This window comes from Candoia aspera, chromosome 5, assembly GCF_035149785.1.
Source record: "Candoia aspera isolate rCanAsp1 chromosome 5, rCanAsp1.hap2, whole genome shotgun sequence".
Classification (NCBI taxonomy): domain Eukaryota; kingdom Metazoa; phylum Chordata; class Lepidosauria; order Squamata; family Boidae; genus Candoia; species Candoia aspera.
In genome coordinates, this window is record NC_086157.1 from 114,480,124 (window position 1) to 114,498,310 (window position 18,187).

Here is an 18,187-nt window from a genome sequence, read left to right on the forward strand (position 1 = left end):
TGGGAAAACTTCCACAGGCAAAGCATTTCCCAATCCTGTGAGAACGGAGCAGCCCGTTTGCACAGAACAGCATCCTAAGCTCATTTCAGCTCTTGTACAACCCCTTCCAGTTCACACCTCATCCAGGAGAGTCAGATAAGCTTCAAACCTACATTTGATGGCGGGGGTGCTGGAAAGAAGACATTGGTGCAAACATTAAGAAGTGTTCAGGAAAGGATGCATTTTCCCCCCATACTCAGCTTTTACCTCCCAGTTCCTTTGGCAGAGAACCCAGAAATGATGTTTTTCTACTGGAGAAAAATGAAAAGAAATAAAAGAGCAAATAAGAAATCCAGGTTGGACTTTAAAGAGAGAGCGAGCGAGCCAGTGTGCATTTACAGATCAGAGGTAGCAAGAGTGCCTGAGTGGGAGATGCCACTGTTGGGCATAAATCTGTTCCTCTCCAATGATCCAGAACGAGATGGAGCCAAAAGGCCGGAGACAGGAAAAAGGTGGTTCTGCTGCAGCAATGCGGCTGTTCACCCTATCGCTAGGGTGACAACTAACCAGTTTTGGCTGACGTGCAGCCTCTCTCCAAACTGGCACTGATATTTGCAAAAAAGAAAAAAAGAATCTGGATTCCTCCTCAGCTATGAGGGGGGTGGGAGTGGGGAAGATGCCAAAGTCCCTCCTCCCAGCTACTCCAGGGCCTTGGGTGCTATTCAGCGAAGGAGGGAGAGCGACACTTTGCAGCTCCCACCCCAGTCACATCCAAGCTCAGGCCAGGAGGAACAACATGCTGAAAAGAGCGGGGCAGGGGGAAGGATGTGGCTGGGGGAAGAGGAGTTGTCCTGGTGGTGTCCACTCCAAACTCAGAGCTGCCTTCGGGGAGATGGTTGCAGGGATGCCAAAATTCATTGTCTCGGCTTACGTGTGACTCCATTTTCTCCGAAGAGAACTAAGTGCTGGATTATTATGTGCTGGTTCAGGAGCTGAGGGCAGGGGCACGGGGAGGTCTCCTGGTCAGGCAGAGGGATCTTGTGCTGGTACGACATCTGCACCTTTGCGCTTGGGGCAGGTGGCATTAAGGAGCCTGGATTCACAGCACGCTCCAGCCGCTGCCTTCGCAGGAAGTTTCAGAAACGGACTCCGTCCCGTTGGCCCCAGTTTTATGCTTTTTTGGAGAACTGTGTAGCAAATATCCTAGCAATTCTTTTCGTTTCCTCTTCAGGCAGCTCAAGAGGCACTGAGTTTGGCTTGGGCTGCATCTGCCTCCGGTGAGAAATTCCCGGAGCATCGCTTCTGTCATCTCCAGTCTGAAACAGAGAAAAGCAACGTTGCTCTAGCTTTTCTTCAGGATGCAAGAAAGAGCTTGCTGTCACTCACATACAGAAACCATTTCAAAAAACCCAGTTTCTTAGTGACTAAAGCATGTTCAGGAACATGACTTCATTCTAGGAAATGACTGATTTGCTGGGGGAGCCTTGCCCCCTCCCCATAAAAAAACCAAAAGTAATTTAGAGGGAAGTTTTGTATTAAAAAGGGGAAACACTTTTGACAAACCTGACCTTGTGACACTATAACTAAGCATTGTCACAATTTCCCTCTGATGTCGAAAATGGAGCAAGAGGGAATTAATGTCACTGCAGAAGTGAAACTGGTGTAATTGCCACAAGCCTGAGGGAAGGAATGGAAAGGAAAGGAAAACTGTGTTGTTCCCAAAGAACTTACAGAAAGAGAAACACCTGCTGGAACAGATAGGCCGCTTTGTGGTGATTTGCCCCCATTTCTTTATTTTATTCCGTTTTTGTATCATCATAATTCAACCATGACTCCTGGTGGTTAAAATACTTAAACATCCACAGTAAAGGTCACAACTGTGATGAAGGCGCTAATAAACCCATTAACGACTGATAACAACTCCCATCGCTTTCCGACCACGCAGCGCATTCAAAGCAGAGGGTGACCTCTCTGTCTGGAAATGCCCTTTGAAGGAGCTGGGTTTTCAGCCTTTTCCTGAATGAAACAAACTCAAGGGAGAGGCGGTCCCAGTGCACGTCTCCAAATGAAAGCCGCTCGGGCAAACGGCGGGGCAGCCTCTGCCTGAACACCTCTGATGACAGGGCGCCCATCTCCCCTCGGTCAAACTGCTCTTCCCTTTCTCAAGGATCCCTTTCTTGATGGGGCCGGACCAGACGTCCCGTACACATTGCACACAATTTAAAGGGAATCGTGGGGAAGGGGAAGGATTATGCCACGGCTTCAACAGAGTACTATCTTAGTACCTATCTTTAGCTAAGCACATACTCTTGGCTTAGGAGGAAATTCTGTTAGGGATTTGTTTTTAAACTCCTTTGCTGAACTCTGCTGGGAAACTCTTCTTCTCTCGCTCCCTAGGTGCCTTTCTGGGCCTCTCCCACCATCTCTGCAAGAAGCAACCAATCATCCACAAATGGGCAATCAGCAAGCATGTATCTCGCTTTTTGGAAATATAAACCTCCGAGATTGTTAATAGAATTAAAAAAAAAAATCAGAGACACAAGAAACAAATAAGTAGACAGGTATGACAACAGACAAAACAGCAAAGGAAAACTATGGCATGGAGTGGTGGGGCAAAACTTGACAATCCAGGAATGCCTTTGCATGAAGGAAAAGCACCCGAGAGAGCGTCAGACGACCCTCCCAGATCCAGAGATTCCAAACGCTGACGCCAACAGCCAGCTAACCCCTCTGAGGGGAAGGATGCCAGAACTCAGCACAACACACCTGTTTTCCATGCAAAAGGTCCTAATTTCAGTTGTTGGCATTTCCAGGGAGGTCTGGGAAAAGTTCTCACTGGAAACCTTCTGCTGTTGTTGTCTTCAGCACAGATCATTTTTTTCTCAAAATGGTACACTGGATTTCAAGAACCGTGATCCTCCGGCCAAAGTGGCTACCGCTTACGGGAGTTGACGTGGCAGGTCGGGAGGTATTGATGGAACCGTTGTGAGTCACTCACGGACACTGTCCCCATTATGAGAGTGGGAAGGATTGTCACGAATCACAACAGGTCAGCACCTTTGAAACACTTTTAACTCCCTACCACTGCTCTACAAATGCATTTCCTAAAATTGCGTTGTTTATACAGGGGGTAGATTCTGTTTCCAACACAGGCTTGAATTGTGCTGGGGAAGGGTCCTGACTTTTTTTTAAAAAGCAGATGATGGAGACCTATCAGCCTTCCCTATCTGCCCTGAACTTTTGTGAAAGGAAGGGAGAAAACCCAAAATAAATGTGGGTGGGGTGGAAATGAAACTCTGTTCTGCAGTATCAAACCCTAGTTGGGAATAAATCTCTCTTCTGCGAAGGGCAGAACAGTTTGATATCTTGTCACAAGCTATTAATGGCCCTCCCACCTTTCACCTACTAAGTGGGTCCTGTTTTTTTCTCCAACCTGTGCCCTGAAAGTCTAGGAAAGGTTGCTGACTTCTAGAAACGGCATTCTTGGCTGGGCTGACATTATCCAAGCAATAAACTTTGCTGCTAATAATACACTCTGCCGCACTTTTGCCAGTTGCCTCTGCTTATTTTGTGCACCAAAGGTACAATTTTTGCAAACAACACCACCTAAATAAAATGGTAGTCAAATATGTGTGTCAGAGAAAAGCTCTGGCCACGGCTTACAAGGAAATATCTCCCCAGGACATTTGCAAGAAATGAGTCCTGAGATTTCCTGCCCTTTTGCTGTTCCTGCTGGGGTTCCAAGGACGGCCCCCTCTTTCACCCCCACAACGGTCCAGAGTCTTCGGCTGCTTTGAAAAAGGGGGGATGTCCTTGGAACTCCACCAGGAAGTTCTACCTATTGATCAATGGGCCTTTTTTTACATTAGCTTTCCCCAACCGAGGATCCTCCAGATATGCTAGACTCCAAATCCCATAATACCCAACCAGCACAACCACTGCTGCTGGACAAAGCCATTCGAGATGACTGAAGGAAGCTGGCCACCCACCAAAGGCGACAGAGGTGGCCACGTTTAGGGTCTCTCCAGCTCCCCATGCTTGTAACTTTCCAGTTGCTGAAGGGATGGGCCAGAAGTCCAACCAAATGACATTTGTACTGTATTTGATTACAGGCGTCCTGTTTATATATACTTATTGTCATGAGCACTGATGGTGAGCAGGAGGGGGCCCCTATCCAGGGGGGAAAACGCATGTGTGGTTTAGAGGCTTTGAGCTCTCCTTCGAAGAGACCCAGAACAGACCTGCCTTGAGTTTGGGGTTTATCTGTCTGGGTTTTCCCACGCTTCTTCAGTTTGTTAGGATTTTCTGTCTTATGTAGCAGTAATAAACACTAGAGACCTACTCCTCGTCTCAGCGTGGTTCCTGGCTGTTAGGACACTTGTTTACACTTAATCCAGAGGCACTTAAATGTCAACGGTGCTGTTAAGCATCTTAAGAGGCTGTGAAGATGGCAGCTGATTCCCTCCTGCCATCACACAGACGGGGGGGGGGCGGTGTCCCTGTCCCTGTCCCAGCTGAAAGTCCATCCTGCTACAGCCGGCTCCGGCCGGTGTGGCTGCCCTCCGTACAGCTTTAGTCAGCAAGTGACGCAGGTGTGGAAAGCGAGCCAGGTGAACTCACTTTCCCCAAGACTACCTCTGCCGATCAACACACTTGACATTTGCTCAATGCACTTCCGAGTTCTACCCCGAGGGCCCAGCACAAGGAATTTCAGCTGACCCAGAAGGATCCAGGGCACTGCCTGCACTTTCTGGTCACTTCAACCCACGTTAGCTGGCCGGCACTGAGTAGCTGCGCATTTCCCCATGCTGCAACTCACAGCTCTCTTCCAGCCTTGAGCAGGACAATTCAAGAGACCAGTGCAAGGTCTCTCCCCAGTGAGAAACTCTAAAATGACAGATGTGCAAATCTCTAATCGAAACAAGGGGTTCCCAGAGGCATCTTTAATCAGCTCTGAGCTTTTGGTGTGCCTTTGGGAAAAAGCAGGTTTGAATCCATTTGAAAATCATGAAAGCAATGATCCATAGACCAGATTTCTCAATCTAATACCCTCCAGATGTGTTTTGTAGTCCTGAATCTCCAGCCAGGTTAGGGAGCATTGCCAGTCACATTTATAAACCGAAGTCAAAGGAGACTGGAAGTCAACCAACTTAGCTTTGCAAAAAGGGGCTCAATCAGTCACTAAACCACTGGTGGAAAATGATAATTTATACTAAGATTTATTTTTATTTTATTTATTTAATTTTTATCCCGCCTTTATTATTTTTATAAATAACTAAAGGTGGTGAACATACCTAACACTCCTTCCTCCTCCTCTTTTCCCCACAACAACCACCCTGTGAGGTGGGCTGGGCTGAGAGAGAGGGACTGGCCCAAGGGCACCCAGCCGGCTTTCATGCCTAAGGCGGGACTAGAACTCTCCTACCATGCCTGATTGGCTCTTGGGCTGAGAGGGAGGGACTGACCCAAGATCACCCAGCCGGCTTTTGTGCCTAAGGCGGGACTAGAACTCTCCTGCCGCGCCTGATTGGCTCTTGGGCTGAGAGAGAGGGACTGGCCCAACGGCATCCAGCCGGCTTTCGTGCCTAAGGCGGGACTAGAACTCTCCTGCCGCGCCTGATTGGCTCTTGGGCTGAGGGAGAGGGACTGGCCCAAGGGCACCCAGCTGGCTTTCGTGCCTCAGACGGGACTAGAACTCTCCTACCATGCCTGATTGGCTCTTGGGCTGAGAGAGAGGGACTGGCCCAAGGGCACCCAGCCGGCTTTCGTGCCTCAGGCGGGACTAGAACTCTCGTGCCACGCCTGATTGGCTCTTGGGCTGAGAGGGAGGGACTGACCCAAGGGCACCCAGCTGGCTTTCGTGCCTCAGGCGGGACTAGAACTCTCCTACCACGCCTGATTGGCTCTTGCACTGAGAGAGAGGGACTGGCCCAAGGGCACCCAGCCGGCTTCCGTGCCTCAGGCGGGACTAGAACTCTCGTGCCACGCCTGATTGGCTCTTGGGCTGAGAGAAAGGGACTGGCCCAAGGGCACCCAGCCGGCTTTCGTGCCTAAGGCGGGACTAGAACTCACCGCCTCCTGGTTTCTAGCCCAGCACCTTAGCCACTAGACCAAAATGTCTGTCTGTCTATTTATCTCTGTTCCTAAGCAAAAGGAGTTGGTGGAAGAAAGAGTTCAAGAATGGGAACCCTGACAGAGGCATAATTGACAAATCTTCCCCAGAGGAGAGTAAGCACTTAAGGCATCTGTCTTATTCTGAAGAAGAGCCATTTAGTAGAAGCACCACTCATTTTAGTGGTGGACGGCACCAGGCACATCTGCATCTGACACACAGCAGCTCTTGGTGCATTCAAAACAAATACAGGAAGGGTGGATTTTTCCAGCAGCTGCAAGTTTCCATTCAACATGCTCCCCATCTTAAAACTGCAAATCCTCTGACTCCACGGAACTCTCTCCAGAACGCCTTTTGCAAACACATCACATGTTCATGGCCTACCTCGTGGGGCAAAAGGGCCTGGCGGGATTTAGCTTAGGACAGAAAGATAAGTCACAGTTACGGCAAAACCCTTTAAGTCCTCGCAGCTCAGGAGATTAAGGTGGGACTTGTGGCATTAACTGGAAGCTTCCAAAGCACCTTCAGTTATTGGACTCCTTGCAAATCACCTAATCCCTCTTTCCCCATTTCACTGCCTTCCAGATGTTTGGGGATTGCAGCCCTCAGAACTCCCACATTTGAAGGACGATTTGCAGCCCTCTGCCAGGACGTTGTTTTTCAAATTTAGCACCTTTAAGATAGGTGGACTTCAACTCCCAGAACTCTCCAGCCAGGACGCTGGAGGATCTTTTGCATACCGCGACAATTCCCCGGCATCTGTCTTAGGGACCTGGAGAGGGTGGGGGGAAGAGAGCTTAAAAAGAGCCACGGCCAAACAATACTGAGCTGTAGAGCTGACCTGCATGGAAGAGGAGAAGCAGAGAAGTAGCTCAGGAGGGAAAGATGCAGCCACGTTATTCAGACCCATTCAGCCACGCACTTCCTCCTGCCCCACAGCCCTGGCATCCTCTCCAGGGAAAGCTGGGAATGTAACTCTGCTAACTAAGCTGCCTGATGTGAAAGGTTGTGGGAAGGCTGGGAAGGGAACGGAAGAGGGGGAGCAGGGGCAAATAATCACGAGACGGAAGGGGGATGCTTTGGGGGACCAGCCATCTCCTATGCAGCAACTCAACCCAGGGGGAGAGACACCTGGGAAGAAGCGTTTCAAATGATTCAAAGACTCGGCTTTAAAGAACTCGCTATAAATGACGCTGGGAAATTCCTCTTGCCAACCCAAGATCTTGCGCTGACCCCAGAGGAGAAAACCGCACTGATATCTGTGTTTCGCTCTCGCCTGGCTGCGGGGACCCCTTGCCTGCAGGCCCGCATTTCCGCATGGCGGGAAAAGGGGAAGAGCAGCCCCGGCTTCTCGTACTGGCTGTAGCCACAGGGGAGGAAGTCTTCTCCTGGGGCAGGCAGCAACTGGCCTGCTGTGCTCGGTTGTGGTTCTCTCGGGCAAAGCGCTGTCTTCGGCCACCTGGTCCTTTGAAGCCTGAAATCTTCCACTGGCAGTGCTTGTGCTTTAGGGCAATGCCGCCGCCTCTCTAAGTCAGTGTTTCTCAACCTTGCTGGCTGGGGAATTCTGGGAGTTGAAGTCCACCCATCTTATAGTGGCCAAGGGTGAGAAACACTGGTTTCAGTTCTTTGGGACCAGACAATTGTGTCCTCAGAGGCAGCATGGGAAAAGGAAGGACAAAAATGGGAACCCTTTGCCAGCGTTCTTTTCAGGGACTATATACGCCAGTTTTGACCCTTATTTCAACTTTTTTTTAGGAGAAGCCCCCTCTGTTCTGCCATTAAAGCCTGCTGAGAATGGCAATCTTGCTTTCTTTTTGCGTTAACCTCTTCCATATACAGGTAGTCCTCATTGAACAACCATTCATTTAGTGATGGTTTAGTGAAGATTCAGACTTACAACAGTGCTGGAAAAAACAACTTAGGAGTGGTCCTCACACTTACAACCGTCGCAGTGTCCCCACAGTCACATGATCACCATTTGGGCACTTGGCAACTGGTTCGCATTTACGACTGTCACAGCATCCCATGGTCATATGATCGTCGTTTTCTACCTTCCGGCCAGCTTCTGGCAAGCAAAGTCAATAGGGAACCACATCATTCGCTTAACAACGATGTGGTAAGCTTAACACCTGTGGTGATTCACTTCATGACCACCACAAAAAAGGTTGTAAAATTGGGTCAGATTTGCTTAGCAACCAAAATCCCAGGCCCAATTGTGGTCGTTAAGCAAGGACTACCTGTATATATTTTTTAACAGATCTAATCATTTGTTGCAAGGAATGAGGTAACAGATGTTAAAGAGGCATCTGCGGGCGAATCAGTAAAGAGGGCGAGGGGAATGAATGGCTGGTCATTCATGCTGAGCCACCCTTGCTCTGGGTGGGAAACCAAGAGGGGATCTGAGGCATGTGCAGAGATGCACAGGCACATGAACCGCTAAGGACAGAGAGCAAGAGGCACAGGAGAGGTGGCCAGAGGAGAAAGTGGAGAAAGGGAGCATTAGGCCAAAAAGAAAAAATAAAAAAATAAAAGGGGGGGGGGTCTAGGAAACACACTGTTGGCCCAGCACCTAGTTAGGTTCTCACAAATTGCCTGTGTGGTTTCAAATAGCCCTGAATACCATCCACTCCCAGGACTCTGCATTAATGTTGCAGATACAAGGAAAGGAGGCGGAAGATAGCAGAAGGATTTCTTGTTTTTGCCTGACGCTCCATGCTAAGCTAACCGGGAGGCCCACTTGAAGCATTTCCATGGCCTGGAAGGCCTTGTTGTCAAGCAGGTTGTCTGAGGGATCAAATGGCTTGGCGGTGCAAGAAGATGAAACGGGGCAGGCAAAAGCCGTGGGCAGGAGATCCAAGTAATCTAGAGGAAATGTCATTCTCCCATTAACACAGTGGAAGTCACGTTCGTTTCTCATAGGAGCGGCCTGAAGGTGCAACTTCGGCGGATGAAGAAGTCCTAACAGCAGCACAGAAAAATGCAGAATTATACTTAACATTTCTGGGGCGATGGGAAGACAATGCCCTCCGGGCTGAAAGGCTGATTTTCCCAGGAGGAACTAAAAAGGCAGCTGCGTGTTGTAGACGTTTTGACTCTCAAGAGAAGAACCACGTTCCAAAAGCCTAGAGGTCCAAGGGCAAGATTCAGCCTTTAGCCTTTAGCCATATTTCCTAGTAAGGAGTGTTGAGAGGTCGACTGGCAAAGCCCTAAATCAACTGAGATCTAAGTTGGTGTGTTTGGATTAATTGCATGTTGGCTTTAATACCAACTTCCGTTCAATTGGTAACTGATTTCACAAATCCAGTTTTGAGAACTGGATTTTCCATGGAAATGGCAAAGCATTTCCCACTTTGCAGCGGACACGACAGAGGCTGAGCCTCGGGGGTTGCCCCAGTGGGCCTCTGGCAAAAGAGGGAGGTTCGCTGTGAACCCCCATATAAAAAGTTACTGGGATGGAAAACACACTTGTCCGAGAGCTCAGCTGTGGACTCTGTGATCTGGGAAACGCAAGTGCCAGTCTCACTGCCGGCAGATCACATTTCTGAGGCCGAATGTGATCCGTCAGGTTCTAGTTCAAGGGTTCTCCGTGTTTCTGTTCTTTCCTTTCAGTTTGTGTCACGGTTACAAAACTCGGGAATCTTAGTAAAGAGAAGTTCACGGCTCTCTGGTCTTGCCCATTTCTTCAGGGCCATTAAGGCTCTATTTCTGGTTTAACCCAAACAAGATGTTCCCCTCTTTTGCCAATGCTCTTTATAGATTCTCCACAGGTCAAAAGACGGGGGAAGGTGCCCATTAAATTTGCTACTGGTGGAAGTGACAGCCTGGATGAAATCGACACTACAGTTCTTGGATTTATGAGGTCAGTGTAAATAACCTTCTGAGAAGGACTATAAAAAACCTCAAACACTTGGCACTTTGAGGAAAGAAGAGGATAGAAACTGCACCAATAAGGATTTTGCTCCTGAAATTACAAATTTACAACCAAACATCTCTTTTTATCATTTCCACACAATGATTCCTCCTCCGGTTTTAGCTCACACACTCCTTGCTCAGGAAGGTTCTCTTCTAAGCAGCTGCTAATTCCAAACTCGAGAACCAAATGAAATGAATTACTTCCAGAAGGTTCTGTGCCAGTCGCACTCCTGATGCCTCCCACTTTCAGCTTCCACCTTTGTAATGTTTTCAGCAAAATCAAGACTGTAGTTGGGAATGGCTGTGCAGAGGAGCAAGGGTTCTGGGATCCATTTACAGCAATACACCAATGCAGTTTAAAAGGCTGAGTAACACTCCCTAAGCAAGATATAACCATAACAACCCTCTTAACATTTGCACATACTTTTTCATTTATATGATTTCCCATTTTCTAGCAGGGATACGTCTCTGTTCACGATCCTTCCCAGATATTGTAAACCCTACGTGCACTTCTAGCTCCGCCATACTTCCTAGGTATCACCAAATACAACCCACCCATTTCGGCCTATCTTCTTGAAACTAACGGCTAGCTCTTTAAAACAAATATTCTCAGGAAGTTGACGGTGGGACTGGTTCTAACGCCAGGACTGCCTGGTGTGATGGCCAAAGTGCTAAACGCTGAGGGGCTGCTGGTAGGATCCTTGGTGGATCCAGTCCAGTGTATCATAGGGAGATCCTTTGCCTTGCCAAGCCACGCCTGGCCCTGTTTACACGGAAGTTAAGCCTATAAATGTCTGGGGGAGAAGGACAGCTGCCATTACATACAGGGCTGAAAACAAGGTAGAGAAGGAAACACGAACAGCTCCCATACTTACGTTACGAGCAGCAGCCAGCGGCGAAGAGGAAGCACTGAGAAGCCTCATGGACACCTCCAGATGCTGCGGGGGAAGGAAGAAGTTGGGCACCATGAGGGGCTCGGATCTGAAGAACAGAGTTAAGGAAGAGAACGGGTGGGGCGCAGACAGCTTCCGGGTTGAACCCATTTCCTGCATGGACTTCCATAAGTCGCTGAATTACAACTGCCAGCAGCCCCAGGCAGGGAAGTTGAGGACGGGAGACGCAGCTCAGCGACATCTGCAAGACAACAAGACCCCTTCCTGTGGGACTAACAGGTTGTGCAGGACTGTGATTTTATTGCACAGCGCTTCCCACCGCAAGGACCACCGCTGGTCACTTGACCTTAAAAATAAGCTTGTTTTGCCCATAGTGGAAACGAGAACCGCTATCCCAAACCAGCACTCTGACGGTTCACTGCATGGACCTCTGGACCCGCCATTCCCAAATCGATTAAATGACGCCCCCGTTATCTTTCCAACACTGCGGGGATATCAGTGCTTATGGCTTTACCTCCTTCCAGCCAGAATAATTCCGCTCTCTGCACCGGATCATTCAATTCTGTGCTGTCTTACATCTGCGTGGGATCCTTCCAGCCTCTTAAGAGGCAGAGAGTTCTTATCTTCCAATGGTGCATCTTGGCAAGGCAGATCCCAGAATGCTCTGGGGCAATGCTAGAGCCCTTTTCCCATTGGACTAGAGTCCCTCCTCCTCCCAGGCACCTACGACAATTCCTAGCCCCCCCTCCCCGCCCCCACCACACACTTTTCCTACGAACAGGGGGGCTGGGGCTCCAGTTTTAACTGCACAGAAAGAACCAAGTCAGAAAGAACTATTTATCCCCCCAAGAGCTGGGACCTGTCTAGAATGACTGGTGCAGATGGAGGCAGAGTGTTGTCCTCGTCATCAACTGCTTAATCTGACCTGGAGATGCCAACAACCAAGTTGGAGCCACTCCTCCTGAAAAGCATTCGTTCTGCCGAAGGAACGACGGTGCCCCTCCAAAGAGCCTGTCTGGAGATGGCTTCAGCACAACAGCTGCCTTACGGAGGGCCTGGGCAACGCAGGGCTGACTGATCCTGCTCCTAGTTCTCCAGGCCAGTTTTGATGGCTGAATTTAGGACTTCCTGCCTGCAAAGTGTAGATTCTCTCAGTGGGCTTGGGGACTTCCTCTTGCCCCTGGAGGAGGGTTACTAGGAATCATTGAAACAAACCTACGGTCTTGTTCACTTTTTCTTGGGAGCAACAGGACGAAGGTTCCGTTACTGAGAACGTGCACCTGTGGCAGCCTTCCTCTTCCAACAGACTTTTGTTCTTGCGAGCTAGGAATTCTGGGAATTGTAATCCCACACATCTGGCAGGTACCAAGCCAAGGAAGGCTGCTCTGAGGTTTTAGCATGGAGAAAGGTCATCACATTCAACAATCGTTTGGCGAATGGCCACCACCGACAGGGAATTCCAACTGCCTGCACATCCTCTACTGAATCCTCTGACATCATTTATTCCCCTCTGCAAACCAGGGATATATTCTATCTATCTATCACATTTTATCACCGCCCATCTCCCTCCCAAGGAGGGACTCTATGTACATAACAGCACTCATTAATGCTCCATGCACATGATGGAGTCCACAAAAGCATAACAAATGTGCTACGTTTTTAAAATGCTACGGCCCTCTTTGACATCAGCAACGTAGCAAGGAGCTTTTTCACAGCTTTTTTGCTGTGAAGGATAATTTTATTACCAGCAAAAATTCGCAGTTCTCTATGTTAATACAACACTACAGAACTCACGCAAGCCGGGACAGCCTTATTTTTAAAGTAACATTTCCCGTCACGAACACAAAGGCCGTACCGCGTTAAACTGGCAAATGGAATGAATACCGCGTTGCCATTCGTAACTCTGAACTGGAAGTTTCTTTATGGCTGATTATTCAGAGCACCGGCCAGAAGGCACAGCAAAATTAAGTCAACAGACTTCACTTCTTGAAAAAACCTCAGCTGGAAGGCTACTCAGAGGTGGTGAAAATACAGGTAGACTGGACTGAGAGAAGGTGACCGTCTCTGATGCAGCACAACTCAAGATTCTTGTGTTTTCTACAAACACTGCATGCATTTATGGATACATATTAAATGCTGGTGGCATGCATGCATGGGGATCAGCCATCCTTATGCTGGGAGTGACCAGAGCTGACCATGGTTGAGGAGCTGGTTCAGTTAGCGAGCCTCTTGTTCAGAAGCCCTCTCAACTAGGATGACCTTCCCAACCGCCGCCTTCCCCGCCTCCTGGACTTCACCTCCATGATTGTGAGTTGAAGTCTAACCAAGGAAGGGTCGGCTGTGACAGCACTGAGGGCCACGAAGAAGATATGGCTGCTTGGACACGAGTAAAAGAGGTTCCGTGATTTATTCAAAGGTGAGAGGGTGTTTTGCACAGCTGACAAGGTGAGAAAGGATACAGCGTGACCGTTGGAGGCACGTTGGACTCTTCTGGTGGATCTTCATCGCTCTCCGCAGAAGAGGCCTCAGTCTGCTGCACAATCTCCTGCGATCTGGGGCAAGGCAGGGGGCCCTTTGCTTCTTTCACATGGATTCCTTCCTCCTGCTGGGGGTCACTGTGCAAGCTTTCTCTTCGTTCTACCACTTCTGGAGCAACCATCCGTGATGTCACGAAGTCTCCTCCACCGTTATGCGTGGGTGATGCTTCCTCAGGTCCTTCCTCCTGGACTTCCAGTGACCTTTCCTGATCAGCCTTTTGGATTTCCACAGGCTTGCTCTTTACCTGCTTTGCAGCTGAGATGGGCAAAGGCTGGAAGAACTCTTCTGCCCCTGCTCCAAGATCTTGTGCTTCCTCAGCATGGTCCCCATCCTCTTCTCTGGAAGGACTGCTACTGGACCCAGTAGTGCCGGGCACACTCAGAGGATCATCTTGGGTCATGCTAGACGTGGAGTTCCTCCTGGTGGTGCTCTCTTTCAGTAAATATTCCCCATTCTTGGCCATTCTTGCCTTGTGGCCCGGCTCCTCCTCTGCTTCAGAGGCAAAGCTGGACCATGGACTGGTTCTGTCTGTCACTGTGGTGATTTCATTGAGGGTTCTTGGTTCTACAATGGCCTCTTCATACTCTTCCTCACTGTGGGACTGAGCAGTGTCTTCCTCTCTCTGGATCCTGGGTCCATATGAGGGAGGGACTCTTCGGGAGCCAGTTGGGTTAAGGAATTCATACAGCATGCCTCCTGCAGAAGAGGATTTTCCAAGCACAAATAAAGGTTCTTCATCTACACTGGCATTCAAGAGGTCATTGTTCAAGGGACCTTTGAGCATCTCAGTCCTGGTGGCTCCATTTTCCTGTTCAGGGAGGGCCTGATTAGCACTTGAGAATCTGTTACCGTCTTCATGAGTATCTGAGGACTCTTTGGGATCGTTCGTCATATGGTTCCATAGATCTAATGGAAGAAAAGGGGTTCTGATGCATTGTCAAAAAAGGGGGAAGCATTAAGATTTCAGCATTCATGCAAGTGCCGGCGATACCACGGTGGTATTAAACTTACAAAGAATGAGTACAAAAGTAATGTGTGTACAACTGGTAGTACAGACACAGCATTGGCTGCCTTGCAAACCAGGGTTTTCAAAGCATGAGCCAGCCTTAGTTTTGCTCAGCCACTCCCAATTTTTCTCTGAAGAACCTCCCCACCTCCATTTTTTCTGTTAGTATTAAAATAGTTTTATTTTTAAAATTTATTCTAATTTTTTTGAGAGCTAGGGGACATTTTTTCCTGAACTAAAAAAAAAAAGTGGATGTTTTTTCTGAATGTGAAAGTGTAAGAATTTATCTGTCCTGGCAAGGCCTATTCCTCAGTTCATGGTTCTTTCAGGTGTGACCCCAAATTAGAAAGAGAAAACTCCAGAACCTTAGCCGGGCAGAAATACAGCATGCAGGCTCCTTTGCTGCACAGTTATATCAGGAATAAGTGAATGCTCTGACACACTTAGAACATTGTTAGGGCAGGTTAACTAACCCCTTAAAACTGCTGACTGGAAGGATGCAAAGCCAGAGTACAGAATCATGCAGATATGCCAAGACAGCCTTTTCTATGCGCAAATACTCTAACTTTCAAAGCACACATATCATTTTATTGCAGGACTACAGCAAGAAAACAATGTAAAACTGAATTTGGATTGTTTGCAAACCAACCCTAACAGTTTCAAGTTCTGTTCTGCAAAGGAAGCAGGGTTTTCATTCTGCATTCCAGAAGATTTATGCTCAGCTAGAAGTCCATTCCAGCGGCTATTACGGAACAAAGCCATATCCAAGAAATGAACATACTTTCATTTTGTACTTGCAAAGCCACAGCTATTGTGTGCCTTTTCAAACAGGCACAATTTTTAGGAAATACTGCTTATTTGTGAAGCAGTTGTTCTGGGCTGCTCTGCACGCCATAAAAATCTTACGAACAGAAATTACTGCCCAGGTTTTACAGCTTTGCATTAAATACAGCCCACAGCTTGTCTCCCTTCCTTTCAAGGACCTCTGAGATGAACAGCCAGCTTCTGTCCCATATCCAGAGATGAAAGGGGCGTGGCAAGAAAAGAGGAGCCGATCAGAAGGCCTCGGCTCTGCAGGGTGTGCTTGGGGTCTGCAAGGGTCAACAATTCCTTCGTGCCACTTTGAGTAAGCACCTCCTGAGCTAGAAATAAAAGGAATAAAAGAGGCTGCCTGTGAGCCCAGACCTTGGTCCAGATGGCTCATGCTGTCTCCTCTAACTGGCGCATTGAAATATCCCAGAGTTTCTCAACCTTGCCAACTTTAAGATATGTGGACTCCAACTCCCAGAATTCCCCAGCCAGCATTCTGGGAGTTGGAGGCCACACATCTTAAAGCTGCCAAGGTTGAGAAACACTGCTGTAGCCTTACAGATTAGACTGACTGATCAGTGAAATTTAGAGGCTGCCTGACTCCAGAACGACTCCAGGTGGCTTACAGTTAAAAAACAAAAAAGACAGAAAGCCATGAAAAGAAAACCCCATGGACAAACACGCCCACAGGATGCACAACCCACAGGACCCAGAGACACCCTACGCCAAGGACTGGGAAAACAGCCAGATTTTTAGAGACTTCTGGGGTACTATCAGGACGGGAGCCACACAGATCGGGAGGGGGGGAGATGTCATTCCAGAAGGCAGGTGCCACAACAGAGAAGGCATGCTTCCTAAATCCCGAGAGAAGGCATCGTTTGATCAAGGGGACCTGGAGCGCACCAATGCTACCTGCTCTTACCGGAGACACAGAGATCGTGGGAGGGAGGTGCTCCCAACCCCACCTGAGATGCACACAAAGTGGAGGTCCTTCTACTGAGCTGCAGCCTCTGAGTATTAAGCTGCACCTTTTAATAAGGCAGGACACTGTGCTCGGCTTCTGTTGAGAGATACATCTGGAGGGCAAGGAGCCTGCTTCATGTCTCCTACTCCTGAGCCTTCTACCTTGAATCTCCCACCCAGGTGCTAGGCCAGGAAGTCAGGTGAGCCTCCTGTATGGGATGCATTGTGTGTCTGGTCCCTGGTCCAGCATGTTTTACCTGCTTTGTTTGACCATTTTATTGTAAGTTTCCTTTGTGGATGATTTTAACCTGTTTCACCCTTGTCAGCCCCCCAGCATTGCTTGGCCAGTAGGCAGCCACATCAAGTGATCAAATAAACAAACATATAAGCCTGCAGAAGCTCATCTTCAAAGTTTGATGCTGGCAGGCAAAATCCGAAGAAAGAAACTGCAGGAAACGCACACTGAGCGGGCTCAGGAAGAAAGGCAATCAGATACGCAATAGACAGACATACAGCAGATAACTGGCAAGGAAGAAGAAATGGAAGCAGGAGGACCACCTTTTTGCGTCAGGAAATGTACAGCTAGACTGTTCACCAAGTTGTCTTTTAATGTTTGGTCCTCAGAAGCACATCACAGCCTACTTAAAGATCAAGGGGAAGCTTGCTGCACAGTTGCTTAGGGATGCCTCATTTCCTCAACGTTTAGAATACCAGCATTCATTCAGCTAATTCATTTATTCAGCTAAAAGGGCAAAAACCTGCTGGAATAAAGAGGTACACAAAGGGAATCGTGGGCATAAAGCTCAAGAGCATTGCCGGCCATCCCTTTCTTCTCCTCCAGTCTTCTGGGTACGGAAGACAGCCACTGCCACTGCCCCAGGTGATTGACAACTTACCGACACTCTGGCTGCTAGCTTGAGAGGGCAGATGAGCGGGCTTCTTCCACAGATGGTCTCCCGCTGGATCTACCCCCTTGGAGGCAGGTCTCTGGATGTCAAGGCCATCCATGGTGCTACAAGGGGAGCTCAGGTCTGTGAGAGGCCTGGTGAGTTTTTCGCTGAAGTACCTCTGAATCTCATCCAGCTCATTCAGGTTTTTTCTGGAAGACAGGTCAGGTACAAGGTAAACCTCTAGCACACTAGGTTCTGTACCAGCGTGTCTCAACCTCAGCAAGTTCAAGATGTGTGGACTTCAACTCCCAGAATTCCCCAGCCAGCAACCCCTTGCTGAGGTCGAGAAACACTGTTCTGTGCGTAATGGATAAGTAGATGTCACCAAAGCCTTTTTGAAACTGAGCCTTGGTGCTCAACAAGAGTCACCGGAACAGAATTGCCAGAAGCAATTTACAACCCAGAATTAATTGTTCCTTTCCATTAACTACTGAGTGTTTGTATCCTTCTTGTCACATAGTAACTTTAGATATCTAAGATCAAAGCTTAGAGGCCCCTGAGTGGGAATGTAGAGGGAATGAGAAAAGGCTGCTACATTTCTGTCCAGCTGGGGGTTTTTTTTGGAGACATCTAGTTTGTTTGTTTATTAAGCAAATTTATATGGCCGCCCATCTCATATACGTGAATCTGAGCAGCTAACAATTAACACAAAACAAGAACCAAGTAAAACCAACCAGTGATTAAAAACATAAACAACGCAAGACAGGACAAAACAGCAGCCAAGAATAATCAAGCCCTGTGCAACCACTATAACCAGACAGCAGGCTCACCCACACTATCAGGGCCCCAGGCTGGAGGGCAAAGCCAAGTTCCTAATGCCTTGCTACAGTTGGCCACTCTAGGAAATTATGGGATGTTGGACAAGAAAGACCCTGGCTTTTAATCTGTGACTGAAATTACATCAGCCTGCCCCGTTACATCTGGCAGAGAAGGCATGCTGCAGATACCACCAGCTGGGGACGTACATTTGGTGGGTCCCACGCGATGGGCCTTCTCTGCTGCGGTGCCCGCCTTGTGGAACACT

At 48.5% G+C, this 18,187-nt stretch overlaps 1 protein-coding gene across 1 annotated transcript in view; it reads right to left on the reverse strand.

Moving 5' to 3' along the window:
* Positions 1-521: 521 nt before the first annotated feature.
* The window catches only part of C2CD3 (C2 domain containing 3 centriole elongation regulator), a 66,355-nt gene continuing 48,689 nt past the window's right edge, over positions 522-18,187 (reverse strand). Inside the window, exons 30-33 of the mRNA XM_063305998.1 lie at positions 17,110-17,312; positions 13,356-14,340; positions 10,879-10,984; positions 522-1,295 (exon numbers count right to left, since the gene is read on the reverse strand). Coding sequence (XP_063162068.1) covers positions 1,149-1,295; positions 10,879-10,984; positions 13,356-14,340; positions 17,110-17,312 — 1,441 coding nt within the window. The 3' untranslated portion in view covers positions 522-1,148. The remainder of the gene's footprint in view (positions 1,296-10,878; positions 10,985-13,355; positions 14,341-17,109; positions 17,313-18,187) is intronic.